The sequence below is a fragment of the Danaus plexippus genome, chromosome 10 (assembly GCF_018135715.1).
Source record: "Danaus plexippus chromosome 10, MEX_DaPlex, whole genome shotgun sequence".
Taxonomy (NCBI): domain Eukaryota; kingdom Metazoa; phylum Arthropoda; class Insecta; order Lepidoptera; family Nymphalidae; genus Danaus; species Danaus plexippus.
Genome location: NC_083543.1, coordinates 1,529,822 through 1,557,683, shown reverse-complemented (window position 1 = coordinate 1,557,683; position 27,862 = coordinate 1,529,822). Strand labels below are relative to the sequence as shown.

The 27,862-nt window shown below is 30.6% G+C and overlaps 2 protein-coding genes and 1 non-coding gene across 7 annotated transcripts; 2 read left to right on the top strand and 1 right to left on the bottom strand.

Annotated features, from left to right (window-relative positions):
• Positions 1-410: 410 nt before the first annotated feature.
• Positions 411-15,224, bottom strand: LOC116767088 (calcium-binding mitochondrial carrier protein Aralar1). Of its 4 annotated transcripts, none has more exons than XM_061521766.1 (16): positions 14,982-15,224; positions 10,823-10,961; positions 10,576-10,752; positions 10,250-10,341; positions 9,605-9,799; positions 9,154-9,392; positions 8,256-8,300; positions 7,534-7,624; positions 6,824-6,899; positions 6,316-6,524; positions 6,023-6,103; positions 5,705-5,917; positions 4,638-4,760; positions 3,797-3,899; positions 3,267-3,357; positions 411-2,571 (listed from the first exon to the last, which is right to left on the bottom strand). In XM_061521766.1, the coding sequence occupies exons 3-16, from the start codon at positions 10,703-10,705 to the stop codon at positions 2,406-2,408; spliced, it is 1,854 nt and encodes a 617-aa protein (XP_061377750.1). In that variant the 5' UTR covers positions 10,706-10,752; positions 10,823-10,961; positions 14,982-15,224; the 3' UTR covers positions 411-2,405. The 4 variants fall into 4 exon arrangements, with proteins under 4 accessions (XP_061377750.1, XP_061377748.1, XP_061377749.1 ...); XM_061521764.1 differs by having other exon boundaries at positions 14,986-15,224; XM_061521765.1 differs by lacking the exon at positions 14,982-15,224 and adding an exon at positions 14,389-14,483.
• LOC116767091 (oxamate amidohydrolase proenzyme-like) lies at positions 14,483-27,862 on the top strand. Of its 2 annotated transcripts, none has more exons than XM_032657265.2 (2): positions 14,483-14,606; positions 26,191-27,862. In XM_032657265.2, exon 2 carries the CDS (start codon positions 26,204-26,206, stop codon positions 27,788-27,790), a length of 1,587 nt encoding a protein of 528 aa, XP_032513156.2. In that variant the 5' UTR covers positions 14,483-14,606; positions 26,191-26,203; the 3' UTR covers positions 27,791-27,862. The 2 variants fall into 2 exon arrangements, with proteins under 2 accessions (XP_032513156.2, XP_032513155.2); XM_032657264.2 differs by lacking the exon at positions 14,483-14,606 and adding an exon at positions 24,081-24,170.
• Trnac-gca (transfer RNA cysteine (anticodon GCA)) lies at positions 18,600-18,671 on the top strand. Its single transcript has one exon. It is a non-coding gene; the product is annotated as a tRNA-Cys (tRNA).

Below are 27,862 nucleotides of genomic sequence, written 5' to 3'. Positions count from 1 at the left end.
ATTTGTTAATCGCAGATTTCCTTGGTTATGACTTACATACGAAATTATTTATATAAAAGATAGTTGTCTCTCAATTGTAAATATTATGTGTTGTTTTTAAGCCGTTATTATAATTTTCAATCAAGGTGCATCGATTCTCACCAGTTTGTCTTGGAGCACTTTAATAATTAAATATAAAAAAAATTACTAGACATGTAGTTAATGAATTTTATACCGTATTTTATATTGGAAAATTCATATTGTATTATAGTTTGATATTCACATAAATTGTTTGTTACATGACATCAATAAAGACTATTAATGTTTATAATGAAATAAACGCCAGTAACTTATATTTTATAGTAGGTTTTGTTATATATATATATATATATATGTATATACTTAGCAGGTTGCTATAATAAAAATCTATATATTTTAAATATATTTATTGTTAACACAAACATGTACAAGATCAATAAATATAGAATAGTCACATCATCATCACTTTGTCTTAAACAGTACTTTATTTAATGTTGTTTTACAACCTTATATTAAAAATCTGTAATTGTGCAACCGCGGCCATAATATGACAGCAGCAAACATGTTGACGTTTTTAGATTTACTTCATATATACATACTGTTAAATTTATAGCGATATGACAGTTTTAAGTCCCTTCAGTGATTTTATAACTTCAATACAGTATTGCTGTTGACGACAACCAATTTTTAAGATCTACCACACTATCTATATACAGTTCACAACATGTCTTTCAAATTGTTTTATATATATATTCTATATACATAAGTGTGTTTTATAAGATTTTTTTTTTCGTATATATTAAACGTGACAAAGCTCAGAGTGAACTGCGAAGTGCTTTTATGTATAAAAGAAAATGTGTTCCAAATTACACACTCATGTGTAAACTCGGTTCGATATGTAGAAAACTATTTATAAAAAATAAATCGACATACGAGACAACAATAACAAAAATATATATGATAAGAATAAACTAATAATGTGATTGTTATGAAATAAAATTGTCTAATACAGTAAAACAGAATACAAAATGTCTTTAGGCCGAGAGCACACTAAGAAAGATAGTAAAAAAATAATAATTCTCACATTGATTCGAGCTATTTTCGAACCTACGATAATGTTATACAATAAAAAATAAATATCAAATTCAATAGAAAAAAAATTAAGGTCTTTATGAAAAATTTTATACTTGTATATGATTGCAAAAATATATTTTTCGTTATATTCAAGAGAGAATACCTTATAATTAGCTGTTGCGAGGTGCAGTGGACTATTGCTTTATAATCTTTAAAGAAATGAGCTCGGAAGAAGTCCAAAATCCCACAGTTAAGAAACGCAGACTTATAAAATCTACTATTAAAAATGCAATTTTACAGCAAAATTACGTCTTAAAAAATCTTGGTTAATACATGACTTAAATGTCTTACAAAACAAAGCTACAGGCAGTATGAGCTATGCGGTACAACATTTTCTTGGACTATCTGAACCTTCTGCTGTAATGCAAAATTTTCTATTTGAAAGTAATAAAATACATTCAAAACGAGAAGTTTGTGAAAGCAAAAAAAAAAGACTGTCCAAGATTCGTCCAAAAAATGTTTTACGTTCAGTTTAGCAAAATAATCTTAAAACGCTAAAATGGCCTCCATACATGATTTTAAGACTTAGTTAACCAGTGTTCGCATCTGATAAAATCCTGACTACTAACTAACACTTATACTCTTCACACAGTTACTTCATTACTGTTAGGGCTCACAAGAAACACTGAGTTTGGACCAAACAATATACCAGAGATTTATACGTATATGTAAATAAGCAATGCCTTCGATGAGAACAAATTGTCCTGTTATGCTTAAAATATATATTATTATAGTAAGCAATGTTACTCTTATATTTATTGTATTTATCATTGTACTGCATACTGAGATTAATATAGGGATATATTGTTTGTGACATTAAATCTCAGTACCACGGGAACCAATATTTAAAAACCAGGGTAAGAAAAAATTCTAAATTGCTAGTTAAAGTAGCAATCCCAGGTGAACTGTTAAGGCATAGCTTTAAATGACAAGTTTACATAAGTATAGATTTAAAAGTAAAGAGAATGACTAACACAACCACTTCCAAACGAAGGACCCAAATAAGGATCTCTTGACCAGCATATCAGATATCCACACATACCAATGACATTTCAGTAAAACTTTATACAGATGGTAGATTTATGAGCCAGTTATAGAAGTAAGTCATCAGAATTGCTTCCAGGTGGTCGCTATACAATCCAGCAGGCTGCAGTAGTCGGATAACATTTCCAGGTGTTAGCTTTGTAAGCGGTCAGACAAAAATCACTTCCAGACGTCTGTATCGGGATACTATGACTATATTTATGTATATATTAATTGGTAGTCTTAGCGAATGAGAAACGTGGTAGTGATATCCCGAACTTAGTTTCTAAGCCAGTGAGCACTGGAGCCGCTACTTGATACCCTCCTATGTGCTGCGGTCGGCGAGGTGCTTCCTCAACGCTGGTAGATATAGTTTGTTCTGAACCGGCAGGACGGCTGGAGATACACGAGATATTAATGAGATAGTAGTAGTCTCTCTCAAAATGGTAATGAGCAGACAATGATTAATAAATATGAAATAGTGGGTGGAGTCCCGTGGAGCGGAAGAAGTGAAACTTCGTAATTGTAAACAATTCTTATCCAGTAAATTTGAAAATAGAATAATGTTCTAATATGTGTATCGAGGAAAACTAAAAAAAAATTAAAATTATAAATAAATTAATATAGAACAACAAGAAAGTATTTCAACAAATTTTTACTTCGCTGCATAGAAAGAATAACATGCGCATGTGCTTTGAATCTACGGACCCACTCTCTTTCTCTCTCCTACTTTCTACATTTGTATCTTTCTATCTCTCTCCCTCAGCGTATAATGTTTAACGCAACCTTGTTGGATGTCGCATAAGAAGTTTCAATTCAAAAATTATGTATTAATTATTATGATTTTAAATTTTTCACCAACTTATTAGATTATAAGGAGAGTTCTCAATTCTAAGAGTTCTTATTATATGTATCTACTCTTAATGACAAACGTACAGAAAAACCATAAAAGGTTTCAGTTTAATATCTCTCAATCAGCAATAGTAAAAAGAATCTAACGTGTCAGCTAAGTTGTTAGTTCATACGGAAATATATTTAATTATAAAAATTGTATATAATCATTAATTTCTTTATATAGTAATAACACTTACGATCCACCGAAGTCAACATAGAAGAGACGCTGTAAGATCTCGTACGTCACCAGCGTCACCGCGAACTGAGGAGACGAGCGGAACACACGGGCTGAAACACACGGAGACATAAACATTGTGACTGGCATAATAACAACCTACGTTGACACAGTTATGCGTACTTGTTAGGAAGAAATCATCGATTTTATTTGACAATATAATAAACAAATATATATATTTAGGTAACAAATATTTAATTTGAACCGAACCTTTAAATTTCCGAACGCACCCGAAGTGATGTTGGAGCGATGACATTTATTTTGTTCACTTTTACGCGCGAAAGTATTTTGTCGACGCGGTTTGTGTGTTTGTTCATTGAATTTAACTTATTAAAGGTGTTTCGGTTTAAGATAATAAATAGTTTGTTCTTGTTAAGGTTTGATTTGTTATTTAAAAGTACTGACTTTATGAGCTATTACAGCTACATTTTTAATGATTTTGTTAGAATCCTTAATATATAGTACATAATTAGTATCTATGTCAGTTCGTACCAACAGCTCCCTTCCAGAAAGCCCGTGCTCCTTCCTCGGCGTAAATCTTCCTCGTAGCATCTATGACCCCGTTGTATGTAGTTTGTCCTGACCGAGCCACCACCTGAATAACAAAATATTATCTGCTGTATATTTTTTTCGCTGACAGCGTTGGGTAACTATATTACATGTACGATTCACAATATATAAAATATATGCAATCGACTGAGCTGTAACGCGTGGAAGATTTTTAACTCCTATATTTATTATAATGAGACTTTCGCGAGTACTCATTTTATTAAAACTAATATTTTCGAATCAACTGCGCGTTTTTCATTATTTTACCTGTCTTTTTCATCTCATCTGCTGTTGCTGCAAAGTAACAGAAACGACGGGAGTATGGACCTGGTTAAATGAATAAAAAACGCGTAGTAAATCCGAAAATATTAGTTTCCCGTGTGTATCTCTATGATATATTCAACATATTAGTTTCCTCACTTCCTCTCAAACTGTAACTGTAATAGTGCTCTTCTGTCACTCTTTATCTCTTAACATAGTGGAGCTTGTGCTATCTGTTTCACTCTGTCCTGTTACTAACTTTCTCTTTCTAACATAGTTCTGTCTCACTCCCTCTAGTTTCGATCTCCTCCTAACATAAGTCAACAAGTACAATACAAGCTCTGTCCTGTGGTTGGTTATCCATCTCTTTCGAACATAATTCACGACGTATAGTGCTATCTCAGGCGTTGCAGTCATTACCTATCTCTTTCTAACAGCGCTACATGCATATTGCTATCTCAGGCGTACAGTTATTACCTATCTCTTTCTAACAGCGCAACATAGTGTCCTCTCGCAACGTTACCTGTAGCCTGGTCTTGATGACGTCAGCGGGTGTAACGAGCGAGGCGGCCGGCACGCCAGCGATGGCGCCCGCAGCTAACAATGTCAAGGGGTGGTTGTAACCGTTCTCGTCAGCGAATTTAGCCTGGAAATTTACTTTCATATTAATATTTATTAATACATTAAATATTTAAGTTATGAAGTTATTTCAAATGAATTTAAAAAATTAAACAAGTGCGAGTCGGACTCGCCCATGAAGGGTTCCGTAGCAGCAAGCAGATGATATAATATAAAAGTTATTGTAGTGCGTTGTAACTTTGATCGATGTTTAATACAAAATAACTTGGTTTTACATAGTGTTTGTATGAACGACAAAGTTGTATATGCGTTTTTTGAAAATGTATTATTTAAAGTTATTTTTTTATTTTATTATTTAAAAACTTATAATGATATCTCGTTCAAATAATTTTCGTTGAAAGTTCCCATTGAAATCTACAGCATGTTTTTTTTTAATGTTCTCACTCTCTTATTTTAAAAGTTAGAGGGGGGACATTCATTTTTCCACTTTGAAAGCGTTTATCTTTAAAAAAAATAATTTTGACTAAAAATGGTTTCATGAACCTTTACGTCTCGTTTAAAGCCCTATCCATAGACACCCATCACTTATAGGTTAGCTGAAATTTTTTTTTTTAATCAGTCCCATGTATGGAGTGCCCCCCATTAATTTTTAAATTTATTAATTTTTATTCAAAATTCGAATAGCGGTTACCATTACACATCAACCTACAAAGTTTCAACTACGTAGGTCCAACAGTTTCGGAAATAAATGGCTGTGACATACGGACGGACAGACAGACATGACGAAACTAATAAGGGTTCCGTTTTTTGCCATTTTGCTACGGAACCCTAAAAATGAGTTTAATAAAATTGTTGGTCACTTGATATACTGAATGAACTTCGTTTTTAAAGAAATCTTTTTCCTTATGTCTTACTTAAAATTCTTTAAAAATATTTTCTATGTCTTAGACGCTTTATATACAAATTACAAAGCACTAGTTGTTAGTTATGAAGAATACTTATGATATTTACCTTAACATGAGCATAAGCTGGGAAGTATATGGCACTGAAGGGTACATCTCTTAGAAGGCAGGCCTTCGCCCCCTTGTAGAGACCGAAGAGCCCAAGGTCTTTAACAACGGACCAAGCTTTAACTTTACTGCCACCAGCGATCTCACCGGCCACTTGGAGACGAATCTTCACTATTTCTAAAGGATTAGTGAACACTACTTGGGAACCACCGGCCTGAAAATTAATTACATTATTAAAAAGCTTACAAAATTAAGAATTATCATATTATTAGTGTACAGTGTATAAAAAGATATTCAACATATTAGAAACAATACTTACGCAGGCTCCAGCGAGGATTTCTGCATATAATGATATATTTCCCTTCTTGTCCATAAACTTGTCGCGGACCAAATCGTTCATCTGTACAGAACATTTCTTATCAAAAAGGTTTTATTTAAAAACAATATAATTTTTCACGTCCAAAAATATTACACAACAAACTTTTAATCCCCGTCTCAGGTAATAAAATTCTTAATTTAAAATCAATAAAAAATCAATGAAAATATCATAACATATAACTTTATATAGAAGTAAAAATATCAAATAATAATCAAACAAGCAAAGTATCTGACCGTTAGTTTGATGGCTTTTTCGGGGGCAACGCCTATGAGTTGTGGGACTAGACCTCTATAGAGTCCAAAAATACCCTCGTGCCTGATGACCTTCTTGAAACAATCCCACGAGTTCCTATAAGCAACCTCCCCTATGAAGGAACCCGTGCGTTGGTTCTGCATACGAGTTTTCACCAAATCTATGGGATACACGGCCGATGCCCCAACCGCTGTGGAGAAAAATACATTTATATTATTTTTATTATAATTACATAAAGATAGACAAATCTTTTGGCTAGATCAATACGCTTGGCTTTAAGATTGAAAGTCATTACGGAACAAGTGAGTGCCAGTTTCGACTGGTTTTTTGAACGTTGAAAGTTAAGCCAAAAGGGTTTTTGGTGAGGCTTTTTTAAATCTAAACTTTAGGCCCAAAATATTTAGACTCACAGAATACGTCCTTGTTATGATAATTTAAAGAACATAATGAAAATGTTAAAATCAGTTTTATATAGCCTAGAATACTTGCCACCAGCTATGGAGCCGAGGGTGAACCTGTAGGTGCTTTCTAAAATTTGTATTAAAATACTTCTCTCTTCGGGGCTCTAGAACAAATATAATGACATACAATAATTATTAAATTTTTATTCTATGCAAGTTTATTAATGAGTGTTTCGTACAAGCAAATAAAATGATATTTTACATTAAATTCATACCGCACTAGCTTTACTGGCGTCCTATTTGTATATAAAAAGAAATTCATACGAGAAACTATATAATGTACAGCCTTTGGTTAAAGGAAAACTTACCTTTATTATACTTAATAACTAAATATTTCAAATCATAGCCAATAAACGGATAAAAAATATATTTAGAAATTGGCTGACTGTGGTGAGTTAAATAAAAATACCTCCAGTGTCATGGCATACTCATTAAACATAAGCTCGGATGAGATAGAAAATATTATGTGTGAGAATCAAAAAAATTAAAGTAATTTTGATGATAAACAGAGAAACATCATAAACTCAACGAGCCGTACTCACCAAAAGTTTTTCCAAAAAGTTTACAAATCGAAATGGCTCACTTATATTTACCTCATCCTTATCAGCATAAAGAAAATAACATACATGTAAGTTAGTGATGTTTCCGAAAACGGCTCTTATGTTAACAGACATACGGGTTACAATCGTGTTTATGTCGACCGCTGCTGGTACTAAACTGTTCTTTGGTCATACGTACCGAGACGGCTTTTATTTCAGCGATTCTTCTCGTGACTTGCTTGAAGTACTGCTCCGGTGTTATAGCGTTCAGATCGTTGTATACGATACGACTGCAAATAACGTTTTTATTTTCAAATTAATCAATTTCAAACCTCCGTCAATAGATGGCGTTGTTAACAAAAACATTTTACCTTAATAAAGTAATAAATGTACAAAACAAATTTTTAATAAGATGATTTAATTACAAATGTATAACAAAGTTATAGTGTTCAGATCGTTGTATACGATGAGGCTGCAAGAAACGTTTTTATATTCAAATGAATAAATTTCAAACCTCCGTCAATAGATGGCGTTTTTAACAAAAATATTTTGTCTCAATAAACCAATGAAGGTACAAACAAATTTTTATATCTGTATTCATTGTAAGAAGGATTAGTTACAAGAGAAAATGTATCGATTATAATATTTATTGTAATGAAGTACTGAAGAATAAAATAACCAAGAACAAGTTAAGTAAAACATGTTGAGGCTTCGATAGAATACGTGTTTTGACATATGAAACAATTTTTTAGTTAATTTGATTAGATATGAAGAATGCAATCAAAATTATTTTATTTCCATATAAATTTCTTGTATATTATCAGCTGAATCTGACACCTGATTACGTCTCATGTTATGGTATCTGTGGCAATGCATATAAAGCAAGTAATAAAACAAACTTGTCGCAAACAGGAATCGAACCCAGAATGTTTGTGGACATCACTCCTCACCGCTGATTCTGAGGTGCTACAAAGTTACATTATTCATAGGTTTTAATATATTCCATATCTTATTATAATATAATTTTTAATTAATTTAGTTTCCTTTAGTTTTGAAGAAAACTCTAAAAATAAAATAATCTTCAAAAAAACTTTATTTACTAAGTCAATACACTAAATATAGCATAATTATGTTCTTTAAGATAATTACAGATAAGTATAGAACAAAAATATATATATTTTTAAATTTTCTCTCGAATCTGTTAAATGAAGGTTAAAATAGACAATAAGCGAAGGAAGAATTTGCAACATAGCCACTTATCTTTGTACTATCATTGTAATATTCACATATCTGATAAGATTATTGAATCAAATTTGTCTCTAAGGCAGATAGATCATTCTAATAGTTTTTCATATTGAGATCTTCTTACCGAGTCACTTTCATATGTTTTTAACACAAAAGAAATATGGTTAAATAAATTTTCATTATATTTGATATATATAATATAAATATATAATTCTGATAAAAGCTACATATAATTATCAACTGACCATTTTTTGGTTAACTGTAAGATGTGTTATAGAATTTATCAGTCAGTAAGTGAATACCTCCCTAATTAGTTATTCGAAAATATCATAGATAAAATATGACTCAGATTGATTAACAAATGAGATATTAAACACTTATATTTTCTCACTTTGTATCAAGATTACTATTTTATTCCTTTCTAACAAACATAAGATAATTTTCGGTCGAAATGAGTTATAAATATATTTGTTCCGGACTAAATGAAAAGTTACTGTAATGTCCATAGTTTCGACACTAACACGGCCATTATATACAGATACATAGTTTCTGAGATTACAGCAAACAAACATACCCATTAGTGTGATGTATCATGTCGCAGAGCGTGAACAATATGTCGACTTCCAAGGGCGTTATTTGGCTCATCATTTGCGCTGAATGCAAGAACTCTTCCTTAGTGACCTCTTGTGTCCTGTGCCCATTAGTAGCGTTCAGATACACGCGTTTGATCAATTCCATGTTATTCAGTAACGAGTTAAACGCCATGTAGTATGGGAAACTGATTTTACGTTCTCCTTGAGGAAAACCAGATGCCTGGAATGTTATAAAGTGTATCAAATTGGTTTAAATTCATCTTCTTAAAATATTAAGCCTTGTGTACACAGCCAATTTCTTGATAATTAAAGCTCGTTACACATTGGTGATTTCGCATAGATTTTGAGGTTTATTACTTCTATAGTGATTTTATTGCTTGGTTCATAATGTTGGATATTTCATATGGGTCTGTTAGTGTAATGTATATATACCATGATAACTTTGTTCTTCATATCCTTGGTGAGGAGGTGGTTTTTCACGCTGACCATTATGTCTCTGAAGTCACCGACGGTTATGAACCCGCTACCGTCTTTGTCGCATTTCTTGAACGCCTCCACACCGTACTCCTCGTGGAAATCGTGCAAGAACTGACTGAACTCTGGATAGGTCACTAGACGCTTTTTGTCCTATTAAAAAAGAATTGAGAGGAAATCTTCTTAATATAACATGATTTAATAGAATAATAATATAAAGGTTTTATGAAATATATTTTTATTTCAAAATTTTGTATGCACTTGGGAATAACTGGTTTATCTCACTATGACAACAATTCCTATATAAAAAATTCTCAGTGAAAGATGTCCGTGTTACAAATGTTCATGATATTCATTGATATTTTGATAAGAGAATTATGAGAAAGAATAAACCTCGGTAATAAAATTTTACGTACATTCCATTCTTGGTTGCTCATAAATTCTTAATGTAATTGACATTAATATTGAGGGCGCTAGTTACAACTTGCAGGATATTGCACATTACCTATCTCGAATATCGCTGGATTCTGTGGCATATATTTTGATATTATCTAACTAATCTAAAAATATATATATATGATTAATATTTATTTTATACCATACCTTTCCGAAATAAAGTCGCACGAAAGTGCTTTCCATGTTGAACGGTAGTTTCTTGTGTAGTGCCGTCTTTCGCATGACCTCGGCGAATTCGTCTGAAATACAACCATGGTATATAAAATTTGAGGTAATTAGTTAATCAATATATGGCGACTAGAAATTTTTACACTATTTCATCAACTATGCACGTTAATTTAGTATGAAAATATTTAATAGTTTCAAATATTATATAAATTATATCAATATAAATTAGGAATTCATTAATATAGAATTATATTAGGAAATCTGAATGAATTTTAATTCTGAGTATCCTAAAATTTAATTCCTACCAAAAGCTACGAGTCCGTTGCCGTTAGTATCGAACAGTTGGAAGGCGGTCTTGTATAACGCATCCGGGACGCAGAGAAGCCCCTCGAAGGCCTGGAATTCTTCGAACGAGATGAACCCGTCTTTGTCCATGTCGACGATTCCAGCGATAAGCTGCACCGACTCCTTGTTGTAGTCATCTGGAATATACCGCGGTTAAAATACCGATAACAATAACTATGATTATAAAATTTTTAATATTCTTCTAACCTTCGTCGAACAGTCCCAGGAATTTTCTGACAAAGTCCTCGCTGGTGATGTATTTCTCGCCATTCTTCTCTATAGTCGCATACTTCAGGAATATCTCGTGAAGTTTCTCTGTATCGGCTCGTTTTAAATAACCAGCCCCCTGCGATTGTTATACACGTCACGTTTACATATGTATAGCAACTTGACAATTTAATAGCACTAATTGGATATACTTAGAAGTGTTTAGCACATAAGTCCAACATGTTTGGTTTTGTCGACTAGATTTGTATTAGCTAACCACCTTAATGTAAACCACATTTGATGTTGTGGAAACCATAATCTTTATAACAAAACGAATACGGCGTGATAAGACCTCTGTGGTTTACATTCAGCATACAATTACTTTTACACACAATCTAAAAAAGAAATTCAATAGAATTATAGTGTTTTAAAGTATACTCGTATAGTTTTTAATATATATTTATAATGTAAATGTACGTTTATTCTTTTACGTCTTAAAGAAAATATGGGAATGCCATCTTGTTTTGTTTGTAAAAAAATGTTTATCATCTGTTCGAAATTACTCAGTATGCTTGGTCTAAGTATGCATAGCACTAGTTACGATTTACGAATCGTTGCTCGTTCCTCAATAATCTAATGAAAAACAGTTAACACTCCGTGTTTGTCCATGACGATGAAAACCAAGACTAAAAACACAAATCTGTGCATCGATTTTTACAACCCTTAAAGAAAAATATTGTTTTAAACCGCTACCCAACAATTACTTGATTGAAAAATTCTTTTCTATGAGTGCTGCATAACCTAATATTTAACTTGTCAATTCTTAATATCTGCCATTATTAATTTTTATTATAATCAAATAAAATACTATATAATATAAGATTTAATATAAGTCTTATGTTGAATTCGTCTATACGTTTATTAGCTCAGCGCAAGGTAATCATTTCATACATAGCTATATCACAGATCGTTTAAATTTCGTGTTTATGCAACACTGAAATATTGATCGTACGGCTGGTGACATTTGAGATGCCGGACTCGCTTGAATAAAATAAACTTACAACGAGACGTATTATAACTATTATACACCGTCGGCTTTAACAGCCGAAATATTAATAAATAAATTGCACTTGTATTACTTTAGGTATTTATTCAATGACAAAAATATCTGATGCAATTTTCCGAATAACAAATACCCATATAGTGACACACTATGGCATATACTGATAGTAATTTCAAGTGAACTGATATCAATCTATATCATAATCATATCATTAATGTAGACTAAACATTATTTATACTTGTAGTATTTCCTGATATGGTAACATTTAAAATTCAATTGTAAAACGACCGCTACCGTCACTTTATTTCGGGTAGGTACTTAACACTAATATAATAACAGTTATCCCTTCAGTTTAGTTAGTGTTTAGTATTTGTCCGAGTTTTATTATTCTTATGTAGTTTTGTACAACACTTATCAGAGGAGATCCCAATAAAGTCTATTAAGGAATTATTTAAATACAAATTATACCCCGGACAAATAGAGAGAAAAGAAAATTTAAATAATACAAAAATTAATATTCTTATCAAGGCAGGTAGTTAAAATTAATTCCTTCAAAAACATCGTAAGACAGAAGCAAACAACACTCAATATACTTTTACTATAGTCATAGAAAAATGATAGAATTTATGTTGGTGTAAAAAAGATTTACTAGACAATCTTCGGATTAAGATAAGAAATATATTAATAGAAGACGAAAAGTTTATGGTCCACAAAAGAAGAAAAACACAAAAAGAGTAGGTTTATAAATTATCTCAATAAATTTAAGGGGATTTCAGAACAGATATCGAATTTGATTATACAGATTGCATCAAACCTTGCATAGCTTTATAACAATATCTAAAAATATCATAAAAGAAAACAAAAGGCTTAAATATAGAACAGATACCGACAAAGTTTCAAGAAGTTTCAAATACAAAAGTGCTTAAAAAAAGAAATCTTATATGGTCCTAATTTAATTGCAATAGAGACGACCCTGACAGTAAAACTATATTTACAAAATATTGGCCAATTAATAATAAGACTCATGCAAATCATTGTAAAAAATTTAGTCAAATAGATTTTAATGTCGGGAGGTTTGAAAAAAAAATATTTAAATTATTGACAAAGAGAATGGATACCCAATATCAAGAAGAACAAGGCAAGCAAACTGTTACAAAACAATAAAAATATAGTGAATTCTTCAGAGTTATGCTCAATGAAAGATAGCTACCTAATTTGTCAAGTACCAAGAACAATGTTTACCAAAATAGAAGCATTTGTTTTGATTTTTTTTTTGCTTGATTTTTAATTTGGCATCAATTTATATAGTAAATTTTAATAAAACACAGAGCATGTTCCAAATTTTCAATAAACAAAGTCATTAAACATTTAAATTGTAATGCTCATATACAAAAATATTGAACGCACTAGAATAATAAAAACAATTTATATCAAAACAGTTCAATAGCATGAACATAGTACATAATATACATATATACATGAGAAATAATAACAACTGCCAAACAACAAAAGAAAAATACCAATTAAAAAGTCATTGGTTTCAAAAGTAAATCATGAATTCAACCAGTATATGAAGGCTATAGAAAGTTCTTTTGAGTTTGGTTCAGAAACATTACGGAAAGGGCGAGAGGTCTTTGAAACAGAATAGTCCAAAACGGAGAGGAATTAAGGCTGTAAGGAAGGATCCTTGGCTATAAATACGGGCACACACACAACAAAATATAAGAAGAAATTATTAACTAGCCAATTATTCTTTACTTTTCAATTAAATTAAAAAATTAATAATTATTCATTACTGAACAATATGGAGTCAGGTTATATGCGCATGTAATATATTACAGAGTCAGTCTTCATTGTCAATATTAGTTGACTAATTAATATGGTGATAAAAAATATTCAAGTTTAAAATTCAACGAACTTCCTATGAAATTTGACATTGAGGTTACATAACATGTTATTACAATAGTTTAATAATAATTATGGTAAAATACAACAAATGATAGGGTCATGATAATCATTATCAGTGGTTTATGGTATTGACGATTATATTTAAAAAAAAAATAAGGTTAGGATAAGGAAAATTCGTGAGAAATATCACTTATCACTTTGAATTATTACAGATTGATGTAAAATTAATGTCTTTACTTGAAAACTCTTGCATAGAATAGCAATAATGCTAAATATCTAAGGATTTGTCATTATTTGCAAGATACAATCTTGCATTCGATGTTATATTATTTATAAATATTCAAGTGTAATAATTGGGATTTATGACACAAATTAATGTGGACAGAATGAATTGTGTCAAAACACTTGTGACATAATGTTGATTATTGCACTAGTTTTTGTTTTGCTAAAAAATAAGTTATGTCAAACCCACAATACATATAGTTAGCACATGGACACATTATCGTCACAAAACACATAAATATACTTAAATATTTAAAAACAGTAACTTCATTAACAATAAAAATAATTTTGAACATAATAAATGCAAAATTACCCGATGCCCGGTCATTGTGTTGTGAAGACTCAAATGAAACTGAATTGATAGACATTTAACCAGTTGACGTAAAAGATAAGAATTATTATCATGTCTAAGATACACACATATGTTATTTATAAATTATAACGAAACTTTAATTCAAGTTGTTAGGCCTACAGCATATATTTTTTACTAAAATTATAATTCAAAGGAATCAAAGTTTTTTAAACGCATAGGTAAGTAAAAATTTTAAATTATTTTAATTTGAAATACCAAAGTTTTATCATCGGTGGTTAAGGTCATTGAGGTTAGATTACTGGTTATCTAATAGTCTATCGTAATAAAGACAATAGAATCTCAAAATATTTTAATTTAAGCCTAAACAGCCATAGACACTTACAATTCGCATAAATTAATAATTAATTCAAAGCAGCACTAAAATTTAATTTTAACAAAATTTGTCGCATCTTTGACGTTTCTAAGTATTTCAAGGGCAGACGCTTCAAGGGCGTTTAAGTTACAGAAAATCCGCATTAATGAAGCTTTGATAACAGATCAGGTTGATAAGAACAAATTCTATCTAGATATTCCCATAAAAAGTCAAAACTTACCCACCTCTTGACAGCTGGCCTGTGTAATCAAAGAATTAGACAAGAATTTAAACATTACAAGGTTTTTTCGGCACTACACGATTTTTGCCTCAGATGAAATTAATGTTTACTTGAACTCAGAGGGTTGCGTAAAGTTCGTTTGCCTTGATTAACTCACAAAATATAAAGTAATACAAATCTATTTTAGGTTTACACGCACTCCGCTCATGATCAACCGCCGGGAGCAAACGTTCCGTTCGCGAATCTTATTGTTAGCTCTCTGAACTTAATACATGATATGTATTTTTGCAAAGTACAATTTGGATAACCTATCTATTTCTATTGATATTTTTAATACAACTTTTTTTACTAACTCTAATTAAATAGCCGAGGAAATTAATGTTTAAAGATAGCTTATTTTTATTTTTATAAATTTCTATAACGTATGGTATGGCACGTACAAGGATTCCAGATATAATTTAATATCTTCAACACAAATTGCTAATTGTTCTAAATTATATAATTATGTTTTGAGAAGCCGCGTATATATTTTCTAAGACTTAGTTTCTGTGGTACTTTTAATAGTACCTATTTGTTAAAAAAAAACAGTAAAGATTTATCAGAGCGTCATCTACTGTGATAACTTAACACATTTTGAGACTTAAAACTATTGAACTGCTAAGTTATTCCTTAAATATTTAAAAGATGTCACTTCTCACCATAAATTGTATTTTAAACAACTAAAATATTTATTTGAGATACAATAAAAATCAAAATTCAAAAAAAAATAAAATGTAAATTAATTAAAGATTTTAGGTGACCCTTTTTAATCAAGTGCTAAAAGAAATGTTCTAACATAAACTACAAAGATATAAAATAATAAATCTAGTCCATTAAACATTTAACACGATCCCGAAACCGTGGTCAAAAAAATATTGATAAATGTTGTTTTAATAATGCTAAAGTAGGTCATAAATTTATAGGCACTACTAACGAAATGTTCGTTCCGATGACTTCGCATTGAGTGGATTACTTAGAAAATTGAATTCCTAGTGATAAAGGTAAAGCGTGTGCTAAATTTTACTTTTATAAATTTTACCAAAGAACTCTACTATTGAAAATTAACTTTACGGTATTGTTTCTATTAGACGTAAAATTAGACGTAAAATGAGACTTATACCAATATTAGATAAGAATGTCGTTTGAAGTTAAATAAAGATAATGGAAAAAAATACGATAGTGTTTAATTTCTGAGGCATTTCTTTGATCTTTACGCAACTCTTTATAGTTTATACGCTATTTAATTGGCATACCTATTTAGAATCACAAGATTTCTTTTGATATGGATAAATTAGATAAAAATTTTTGTAGTTTAAACTTTTATGTAAGTAGTGTAATCTTTTGTCGTAGGGAGCATTTTATTTATCTCTCATTTGTAATGAGGGGACCTGGCTGTTAAACTTCTTAAGGTTGCTAGATCCTTGCCATGTAACGTCAATTGAAACTCGGTCAGTCTTCTTCGAAAACCTGCCCAGCAAAAGGTACATTGTAAATTTGAAGCGAATCTGCTTCCATAATTCTAAGAATCGGTAGCAACGTTAAAGGGTACCTCAGACGGCACGGAAGTTAATGCACCAGTGCAGAAAATAGTAATAGTGTAAATATGTTTTCAGAATGGTACTTGCCAAAAACTAAGAAAAGTCGTTAGAAATATTTAAAATTATGATGTATTAAAAGTAGTTACATTCTTCTCATGTCGCATATTGTTTTTTTTTGGGAAGCTAATATACGAGACTTTATAATAGATTCATTTATTGACCGATGCCACTATTTTGTAGACTTTAATATTTAATTAGGAACTTTTAAGTTTATATTTAGCTAGCCTACCTACTTTTTAAGACTCTATGATCTAACTTCAAATAGGTAACAAAAATATCTTCGTTGTTTCTCTCTGACTTCTTTCTCATACTCATATATAGAACATATGATATTGTCTGTTTAAACAAAAATGCATTTAATTGCAATATGTTATGATAGTTCAAAAAAACAATGGCTTGAGCCTTAAAGAACACTGGCAGCTCGAAATGATTAACAAATCCATTAATTAAACATTTTTATTGCTATCAAGTCTGTCGTAGTAATTCTAAAAGCATTCATCTTCAAACGATTGACGGTCTAACGATTCAGCGGTCTTTAATATTATTTCGTAGCAATTAAATTATATCAGTAAATATGTATTTCAATATTAAAAATATTAATTGTTTATACACTCTACGTGTAATAAGAAATTTAAAATATTATTTGAATTTGTTGGTACTTTTTAAACTTATAACTGCCATGATCAAATAATAACAATTGATACTACGATTTTCAAATGCTGGTGAATAAATGTAAAAATACTTAACTTCCTTTCGACTTAACAGCATCCTATGTAAACATCTCCGAATGTTACGTTTTTATCGACTTAAAACACGACAATTATATTACTAACACTACGTAAACATCTTATGTAATATTCAAAAGCCAAATTGTTTGTTTCTCTAGTTGTTTTGCGCTAATTATGCTAACTACTGATCCGACTGAGAATATTGCAGTTTAATATAGCTCATTGCCTCATTAATGAAAGAAGAATATTATATCAAAGATATAGGTACTTATATTATTTATTAAGTTACCCTTAATATTAGTTATTTAGTTCTACATTAGAACACTGATTACTTTTACCTCACAACTTAAAGTCTTACTGATAATAGTGCGATTTATTTTAACAGCTGATCTTTAATATACCTAAACTTAACTTCCAAGCGAAAGACATCTCCGGTAAATCTTGTATGTATTTATAAAAATACAACTCACAACTTCTAACAATAAGTTGCCTTATTTGTAGTACGACTGCATCCTTAATCTAACACGTTAAAGCTAAAAAGTTTTAGGCTAAATCTAAAAAAATATAGTAAATCTAAAATACAAATAGTTTTTAAAAAACAATAGTTTTCAAAGATAATTGTAGGGAGTTAGGAATAAAACAAAATTATAATTGACGTTGTTAAAGTTATGTCATACTTATTAAGTTCAAGTAAGAAGTTTCTTTCAAAGTGTTATAGGTATATTGATAGATATCAAAATTCTATCAAAAGGTACCTAACTCTGAAAAATACTTACCAAGTACCTAAGCTTTTAATATTTTAATGACCCTATTCCCTTGACAATACAAGTAATTTACTCAGGAACCTGTTCGTTAATATTATAACAAAATCATTATAGTTGAGTAAAATTACGAATATAATTTCCGGGTAAGCGCAGAAGCTGTGACGTGTAAGTTAAATCACATTACAGTGTCGACGGTCGCAGGCAACGGTATTTATAAAGTAAAATAATTTTTAAGCACCTACAAAATCTCTCTGGTTATAGAGCCTTAGTACTTTGATTGTAACTCGAATACGCTGTTAATATGTTACGAATAATTAATTAATGTACTAGGAGATTAACGTTTAAGCGGTTTCCAGTTTAGTAAGCGAAAATAGTCTTGCCTTAAATATATAATTAGTCTTGAAAAGATCTTTGTAGGCGTCATTATCATAAAATTTACATATAATAATTATCAAAAATTACATGACGTATTTTGCTCAGAACCACAACGGGGATATAGCTCAGTGGTAGAGCATTCGACTGCAGATCGAGAGGTCCCCGGTTCAAACCCGGGTGTCCCCTTTAACTTTTTGTGTTATTTATTACCTTTAGAATGACTTTTAAATACCTACGTGTTACTGTAACATGCATAAAAATAAGTACATTGTATATTTTTTATATTAAAATTTAATTATTCTAAGGAAAAGATTATTTTATTCAAAAATTGTTTATAGTTTATGTACAAGGATTTTCATTTTTTTTATAGATCGGTCATTTCAATAATTGATATAAAATAAATGCATTCATTAGATACCAACTAGGTAAACCAGGAACCGGTAACGGAAACTAAATAACGAACAACTAAATTATTACTTACTTTTTGATGAACTAACCGTAATATAGGATGATAAGAATAAAATCTGTATAATAAATGTTTTAATTTAAAAAAGCCCTAGTAAATTTTATACACACTTTACTTCTACAATCAAAATAGTATAAATAAAAAAAAAATTAAAAATATTTTAAAAGATCTTCGTTGTTTTAAGAAGAATAGATGTTATATTAAATTAAAATAATCCTTAAAAAAATACGTGCATTAGAACCATGCTACTTTGACTTGTTACACGAGCTATGCTTATTAATTGTTTTTTCAGTTTTCTTGGATGAATGAAATTTTAGTTCATATTTCGTTTAAAACTTGTTTCGTTATTCTGATACTGTTTCAAATTGTTCCATAATATGTAATAATAATATCGATGACTAAGAACTGGTTCTGAATCTAGCCAGCTTTGCGGTAACTAGGCGAAAACTAGTCAGCATGTTTGTATTCATCAAGACACAATTTCGCACGTGAATTGCAGGCATTAATTGCATCACCTTTTTATCATATCGGACGGACAGTGGGCCTTATTCGTTTCTCGTTTGCACCCGATCCACAATATTTGCATCCCGACAAAACGATACGCTTCCTCCTTCCTTATACACACAGCAGCGAATTGGAAAAGTTTGCCTAGGTAGGTTTATAGGTTTTCATGTCTGTGCTTATTTCTATTTATAATTTGGGTGCCTTCAAATCTAGAGTGAAAAGGCTGGTCTGAAATAGTGCGTTTACCACCTACTTTTATATTTTGATCCACTAAAGGGTGGAATTACAGTCAAGAGCTATCAAGTTACAATTTAAAAAAAAAAGTTTAAAATAATAGTTCATATTAGTAAAAATATATCCCTTCTGCAGGTGAGTGTAATATTTTAAAATGATTTTTCTTTTTATTTAAGTATTTTTATGAAACATTGCTATTATTTTATTTAAAGTGCCTAGTTTTACAAAATAATGTAGACTATGAAGATTTGATGTTTTTCATTAGATCTATATTTTATTTTAATATAGAAAAAGGTTTCTACAGATCTTACGGAAGGATTGAGAACAAAATAAACCGGGCTTGAATATTATAATTGATATTAATTATAACATATTGCGTTTTTGACATTGAAAAAATGATCAGCCAACCAGAACTAAAAGGACATCTTAGATACTAGTGAGATCACAAACTTTATACGACTTGTTCCGACGATTATAATTAATGTTATTATCGGCAAAATAAATTTGGGATGAGTTTTATTCTTTAATTCTTTATTTTAAAGTTTTTTTTTATTTTTCCTTAATTAAATACCCTTTAAATTAGAGATCTATGTTTTAAACGAAATTCTATATTTTCAATATTTAAAGTGCTTTCTATTTAAGACCTATCGATTGGTTTTCACATCCAAACCAAGCCTTTACTTTTCTCCCTCTATTCTACCGTTTACATGGAGCGTGGTAGGTATCTTTATGAACATAAACATGTCCAGTTTCAAAGATTGTCAGTCCGAAATTCGAATAATAAGTTCGTTAGCGAATTCGGCGTGTTGCGGTTGCGAGTAAACAAATGCACGCCAGAATCTAGCCGCGGGCTGTCGAAATACGACGATCGTATTTGGTTAAAATTGCCATAGAAATTTGCACTTTACAAAAATGTATTAGAGAGTAATTTACTTCGGGGCACGCTTAACCAATTTATTTCTGTTTATCGGTTTAGCCTCTGGGCATGCCCGCTACATTGTAAATCGTGAGCAAGCGCCATTTTTACTTCTAAAGGACAATGGGTGCTAATTTTCCGTCGGAATAAGAAATAAAATCAAGTTTTTTAGTTCGGGGTCTTTGAAATATTTCTTATAACATTATGAATAGATATTATAAATCGGTGTTTGTGGAAGTTAATAATAGTGTTTCAGGCACGTAAACTCTTAAAATTTCTTTTTATATTATAAAGATTCTCGTAGTTATGTAAATAACAGATATACAAAGGTCATTTAAAGAATTTCATGATTCTGTCAAAAACAGGTCTAATATCACAAATATTAGGAAAAATATAAAATTTTTCTTGTTCATGATACAAACAAAATATACCTGCGATGTTATTATTTGTCTAAAAATATCAATAATGGCGTAGTAAATAGATTGGGACAAATGACAACATAGAAAACCTTCTAAAGTTATGACAGGACACGTTCATCTGAATTTGCGGTATATTTGGAGACAAAAAGTTTCTATCTTGTAAACAAATGGTAAAGTGCTATAATGTTTTGCAAGAGTACAGTATATACTGTGTTGAAAGAGTAACTGTTACTCCGACAGACTTATTTGAATACGCTCAATGATTCGTACAAAGTTAAACTTATTCTTGTCATAAAATCACAGTTATCATAATTTTGGTGTAATCTATGTTACAACGTGGTTTAAGTTCACAGCTAGTTCTCATTTAAAGAGTACTTTGACTGATTCTTTACAAATGTTTAAATAAATTAAAAGAATTAACGTTATGAATTAATTAGAGAGTTTGAAGTACCAATATGTTGCTTTTCTTTTAAAATAACGTTTTAAAAATGTATAAACGAATGAATATAAATTATAAATAATGACAACAATATAATATAAAAATAATATATACCATTAGGTACATGATACATAGAAAAAACTTATTGGAAAAGTGTGAAAAGGACAGTAATGATGAATGAAATTTACTATCTCAAAATAGCGATGTATTTAAAATAATATTAACAGCCCATAAAATAAAAACGACTACACACACACACACACACACACATATATATATACATTTCTAGCATATAGCAGGAAGTTGAAGCTCGGACGTAGCTACTGTGTCCTTACTCTAAATTTCATATATAATTTTATTTATAATATATGTGCCAACACAAACATTGGATAAATCAATAAAGCCCGAACTTGCCTCAAAGCTGGTCAAAGCCTACTTAATATTCCTTCCTTCTTAAAGCCTTTAACGGAACTTCACGTTACGGGCGGAGCGGCTTACAAAATGTCTAGTGTTCAATATGTGCTTTGACCAAAACGAAATTTAGAATTAAAATTTATTTTAATTTATTCTTATTTAAATTTTTATATTCATCACATTTGACGGATATCAATCGATATGAATACGGAAGAAGAGATGAAAGTTAAGAAATGTAAATATTTGTCCTCACTCTGTGTGTTTTTTTTATTTAAAGGGACGATTATTTTGAAATCCGATACTCGTTTAATCGTATAAAATATGTAAAAGTTACTTTTATTTAGATTGAATCCGGTATTTTTTTTATAATTTAGCAAATATATGTCTAAACTTAAAAAAGTTGAATCCTCATGAGTTCTGTATTTGGACATTTTAAAAACCGTAGACAAATCCATTGTTTATTATATCATATATTGATATATTTTTTCTTTTATTAATTTCCTTAAGCGAGTGTTGCAGCGATCTTTCACATCAATAAAAAACATATCCGTAAGAATAAGAAATGTTGGGTAAAAACATGTTTTTGCTTTCATACGGAAAAGTAATATGAGCAGTTATAAAAAGACGGCTGTCCAACGGTGGATATAAATCGAATTTTGTTTTTTCCCTAGGCTTTCAGTTTTGCACAGTTTATATATACATATATATATATACTTATTTATATTTTGTTCTATTATATATAAAATTACGCATCACTATACTTTGGTGTAGCCAAGTTAAGAACTATATTGCTATAAAGTATTTACGGTAATTTTAATGATTAAATAAGGGAAAGGTTTCAAAGGTATTTTTATAGATTATATAAATATATATTGATAGAGATTTTATTATAGGGTAAACTCTCAAATTAGCCACCTGACCGCAACAAAGCAAGCTACATCATAAATAGATTACAAGCAAACGCTTCCTTGGAACTACGAATATATAATTCTGCTTGACATTTGAATAACAAAGATGTCATATCGATAAGGTTTTACAATATTGGTCTATTTAAACTATGTTAATGATATAATTAGCATTTTTTTATATTATTCGGTTAACGGTTTGCTAGTCCCTAGTTCCAAATGGTAATAGGGTGATAATAAAGTTTTACACTTAATAGTCCACAAGTATTACTAAGACATACAAATTACAAGAGATTTTTTTATTATATGTTTCATTGGTTCGTTAATCTCGAATTCATTGTACGTATAAAAAATATTTCTTACATTGTCATAATTTTGATAGGCACTATTTATTAAAAAAAATCAATTCTGTACTTGTTTTTTCGTATATCTATATGTTTCGATAGTACTTTATGAGAATTTATTATTATGCTCTGTTAAATTAAATGAACTTTTGCAATAAATTTAATTAACTCTATTTTTTGAACTAAGTCTATCCTACGAAATCAGGTGCACACACGTGTGACGTTTCTTTGAAGCTGCAGTCAAAGTCTCTTCCACAAAAGAGCGTATTGTTCCTTTCTATTTTGAGAATTCAGCAACCACCTATATTTCCGTAGTACTAAAGTTTTATTCCATTACAGCAACCTTTGTGCCAGGTGTAAAAAGCCATAGCATTTTATTGGAATGAGATTCTATTATAAATTTTTGTATCTGTGACGCGGTTTTCTTGTCTTCGTCTGTTATATTATAATGAGACTTCGATAAACGAGCAATGTCGTTACGATTGTTTTAACATGCAATCATCGATATCGAGTTAGTTAAACCCTAATCTGTAATATTCTCGTAAGTTATAAAAGAGAGATTTCAAGCGATTCCTCCAGACATAACTAATATCTGCCATTCTGTTATAAAAGTTTCACAGGGAGTCAAACTTCGGTCTGCGAGTTGATTGCTAGTTTCAAAGTTCTATTAAAGTTGTTGTCAGTTATTACTATCTTAATATAACAGATAATTCAATCGGACGACGTAATAACACATTTAAATAATAGCATTTACAGCTGATTGTGTACATAACATTTGTAGTTACAACAATGTATAGAAGATTCTTAAACAAATATAAGATACAAAGAAAGAATACATTAACTAATAAATACATTATACATACAATAAATACATTAGCTAATGATTAGCGTTAGGTTATTGGTATATCAATTATAATCTAATTAAAATTACTTTGAAAAAAGTACTATAAGTGAAATAGACAACATTTAAAATATCATTTATGTTCATGCCAGTGTGAGTAGCAGTGTTGAGTTATGTGCTAAATATAGGTTACAAGAATAAAGGTAAGATTTTTATATAATTATGATATAAAATATACCTTCAAATCATGAAAAAAATCACTTATACATCGTTTTCAAACACTGTTAGTTCGTATTCTATTTATTAAATTATACCAGAGTAAGTCTGTGGTCTATATCGTGAAGTTGTGTATCTGGTTACATCTACAACTAAATTCACTTGATACACATTGTTATACCATAGCCCATTAATTGCTATCAGTATGGGTTTCTGTCTAAATTAAACAGTTTCTCGGTTTCTAAATTCATAAATGTTTGCAAATAACTGTATATAGGTTTTTACTGTTGACGATTCATTTTCAATTTGAGCATTTTGTTAAATGATGCAAAATCTCATTAAGGGCCCAAACGCTCTCTTAAGTTTTTTAGATTCTAGATAGACCAATTAAACGATACAATTGTAGCCACCGCAGAAGACAAGTAATACATTAATTTCATATTTGTATACTATTATTATGTTTTAAATCCTCTACTAATTAATTTACTGTCTAAATAAAAATTTTGTTTGAATTTGCTATGCAGTAAAAGGTAGAGTTTGATAGAAGGCTGTAAATGCCCTAAGATTAGTAATTTTAACGTAATATTTTACAAAAATATTGTTTATTTATTCTGCTGGATATAATTTTTTGATTTTCATTTTCTCAGTGGAGGCACTTCTTGCGTATTGCAAAAACGTAATAAGATACAATTCCAGGCACAGTTGGTGTTTAAAACTTTTTACTTTTTTTCTACGAAGTGAAATGGATATTTCATATTAAATTGTTTGTTGCATTGCAATTGTGAATATCATAAATACATACTTCAAAATGGTAGTTAATTTTCAAGACACTTTCTTAGCGGAACAGGCCGAAGTTCGGGTATCGCCTGTAAAACATATTTTACGAGATTGCCCTACGATATGGAAGGGTCATGGGGTGGTTATCGTCCAATAAGTCTATCGTAATACGCTTGTATGCCCTAATTCATCTCTGGATCGAAATTCGCATATAAATTTATTTCTAGTTTCCGGTTCTTACCTAAATATCTTAGAAAATATATAATTATAAGATAAGAATGTAATTAAAAATGACAACTTAAGTCAGTCGTAATGAAAATACTGTTATTGGTTTTTTATTAATTAAATTTTAAGAAAAAATATAATAAGTTTGAAAGTGTTAATAATTAACTTCCTAACAAATAATACGGAGACCTTTAAACTGTCTCCGTAATTAATATCGAGAGAAAGAAAGTTTTCTTCCAATTATCCATAAAAGATGTTTCGTAACCGAAGACGGTGGACGCAAATTAAAATAATTTATTGTTATGGTTTCCCCACAAATTACAGTTTCTTGGCTTAATTAAATTTCAACAGAATTGATATTTAAAAAAAAAATTGAATGTAATTATTCCCCTTTTGCATGTGCATGAAAGTTGTTTGGATTTGAGTTCATTTTAAAGAATTTATTGAAGCTTTTATGGGATTAAATGAAGAAATGAAATTTTGGCGTTTTGTTGACTCTTACTGTAAGAAACTTTTATAGAACTTTTAGCTGAAGATCAATATCACCATAATAAAATTTAACGTTTCAAAATGGAACTAGCAGTAAGCTAATATAATATTCAGATCATATCCCTAAAGGTTATACATATGTTCCTATGAGAAAAGTTTATAACGTCAGCCATTTACCTAATTCTTTTCTTTAATAAATATCATATTTTATACGATATGGACAGTACAGTTTTACGATCCCTGGAGAATAATTTTTGGTACAATCCGTAAGTATTTATGACATAGCGGTTTGGAAGCTATCGGGGTATTAAAATTTATATTGTAAAGCCGGACATTTTAGATTAAAGCGCTAGTCTGGAAACGATGTATTAACGACACAAGTTGTTTAAGTTTTACGATAAATTGGAGGCTAAGATTAACACAATATGCTATAAATTGATAGTAATATCTAACTTTTATTGAATGTTAAACTTAAACTTATATTTTTTATATGAATGCAAAAAACTATTTTTACAGATAGCACCTTAAAATGGATACAAGTACTATAGCTTCAAGAGGTATGGTGGTAACCCCGAATCATTTAGCTACTCAGACCGCATTAGCTATTCTAAGGGAAGGCGGAACGGCTATAGAAGCAATGGTTGCAGCAGCGGCTACCATTGCTGTTGTTTATCCTCATATGAATAGTATCGGGGGGGACGGATTTTGGCTCATTGTACCACCTAGCGGAGAAACTATAGCAATTGAAGCCTGTGGCCCAGCTGGTAGTCTAGCAACTTTAGAATCTTATTCGAATTATGAAAAAATTCCATTTAAAGGTTCAAAGTCAGCTATAACAGTTGCAGGAACTGTTGGGGGCTGGGAAGAGGCACTAAAATATGTAACCGAATGTGGATACCAGAGATTTTCTAGTTCCAGACTGTTAGCGGATGCTATTTATTATGCTGAAGAAGGTTTTCCTGTATCATCATCGCATCTTTCAGGTCTATTAGACCTTAACTTTAGTGAAAATCTAAATAAAGATTTTATGTCAACTTACTTACCTAATGGAAGTTTTCCCAGAGAAGGACAAAAATTTTATCAAAAAAAATTAGCCCAGACTTTAAGATCGCTGGCCTTAAATGGTTTAAACAGTTTCTATGACGGCGATTTGGCAAAATTGATAGTAAAAGACATGAAATCCCTTGACATACCAATTGTAGAAGCAGACCTTCTAAATTACACGGCTATTAGACGGGTTCCTCTAAAATTAACTCATGAACAAGGAGAAATATTCAATCTTCCCCCGCCTACTCAGGGTGTACTTTCCTTAGCCATATTAGGTATCTTAGATCAACTGAAAATCAAAGGTGATGATGAAGGTCAATTTATTCATGCAACAGTCGAAGCTACCAAACAAGCATTTATTTTACGAGACCAATATTTAACTGATCCACGTTATATGGAAGTTGATCCGGAATCGCTATTAAAAAGTCAAGCAATTCTTGATATGGCAAATAGAATTAATTCTAGTCAAGCGTCTTGTGAGGGAATGGGTGAGGGTCCTGGTGATACAATCTGGATGGGTATAATGGATAGTAAAGGATTTTCAGTTTCATTCATTCAGAGCATTTATCATAATTTTGGCAGTGGTGTTCTTTTACCAGAAACGGGAATTTTATGGCATAACCGCGGCGTCTCTTTTAATTTAAAAAAAGGTCATATACGTAGTTTGATGCCAGGAAAGAAACCATTTCATACTTTGAACCCAGCCGCTGCTATATTAAAAGACGGCCGAATTATGGTTTATGGGACAAGAGGAGGTGATGGTCAACCACAGACCCAAGCAGCTATTTTCCATAGATATGTTATACAAAAGATGAATTTACAAAAATCCGTCTCTGCACCAAGGTGGTTGTTTGGTCCTGCGACGGGGAGAGATGATAATAATTTAAAATTAGAAAATAGGTTCAGCAACGTAACCATAGATTATTTAAAAAGCAAGGGACATCAGATTTCTATGTTACCTCCGTACAGTGAAGTCGTTGGTCAAGCTGGGGCATTAGTTAGACACACAGACGGGCTATTAGAGGGCGCCTACGATCCACGAAGCAATGGAAATGCGGCTGGTTACTAATTACAATATGTTTGTATCTATAATTTTTATATATCAATAAATAATGAACATCACTGTTATATTAATTAATAA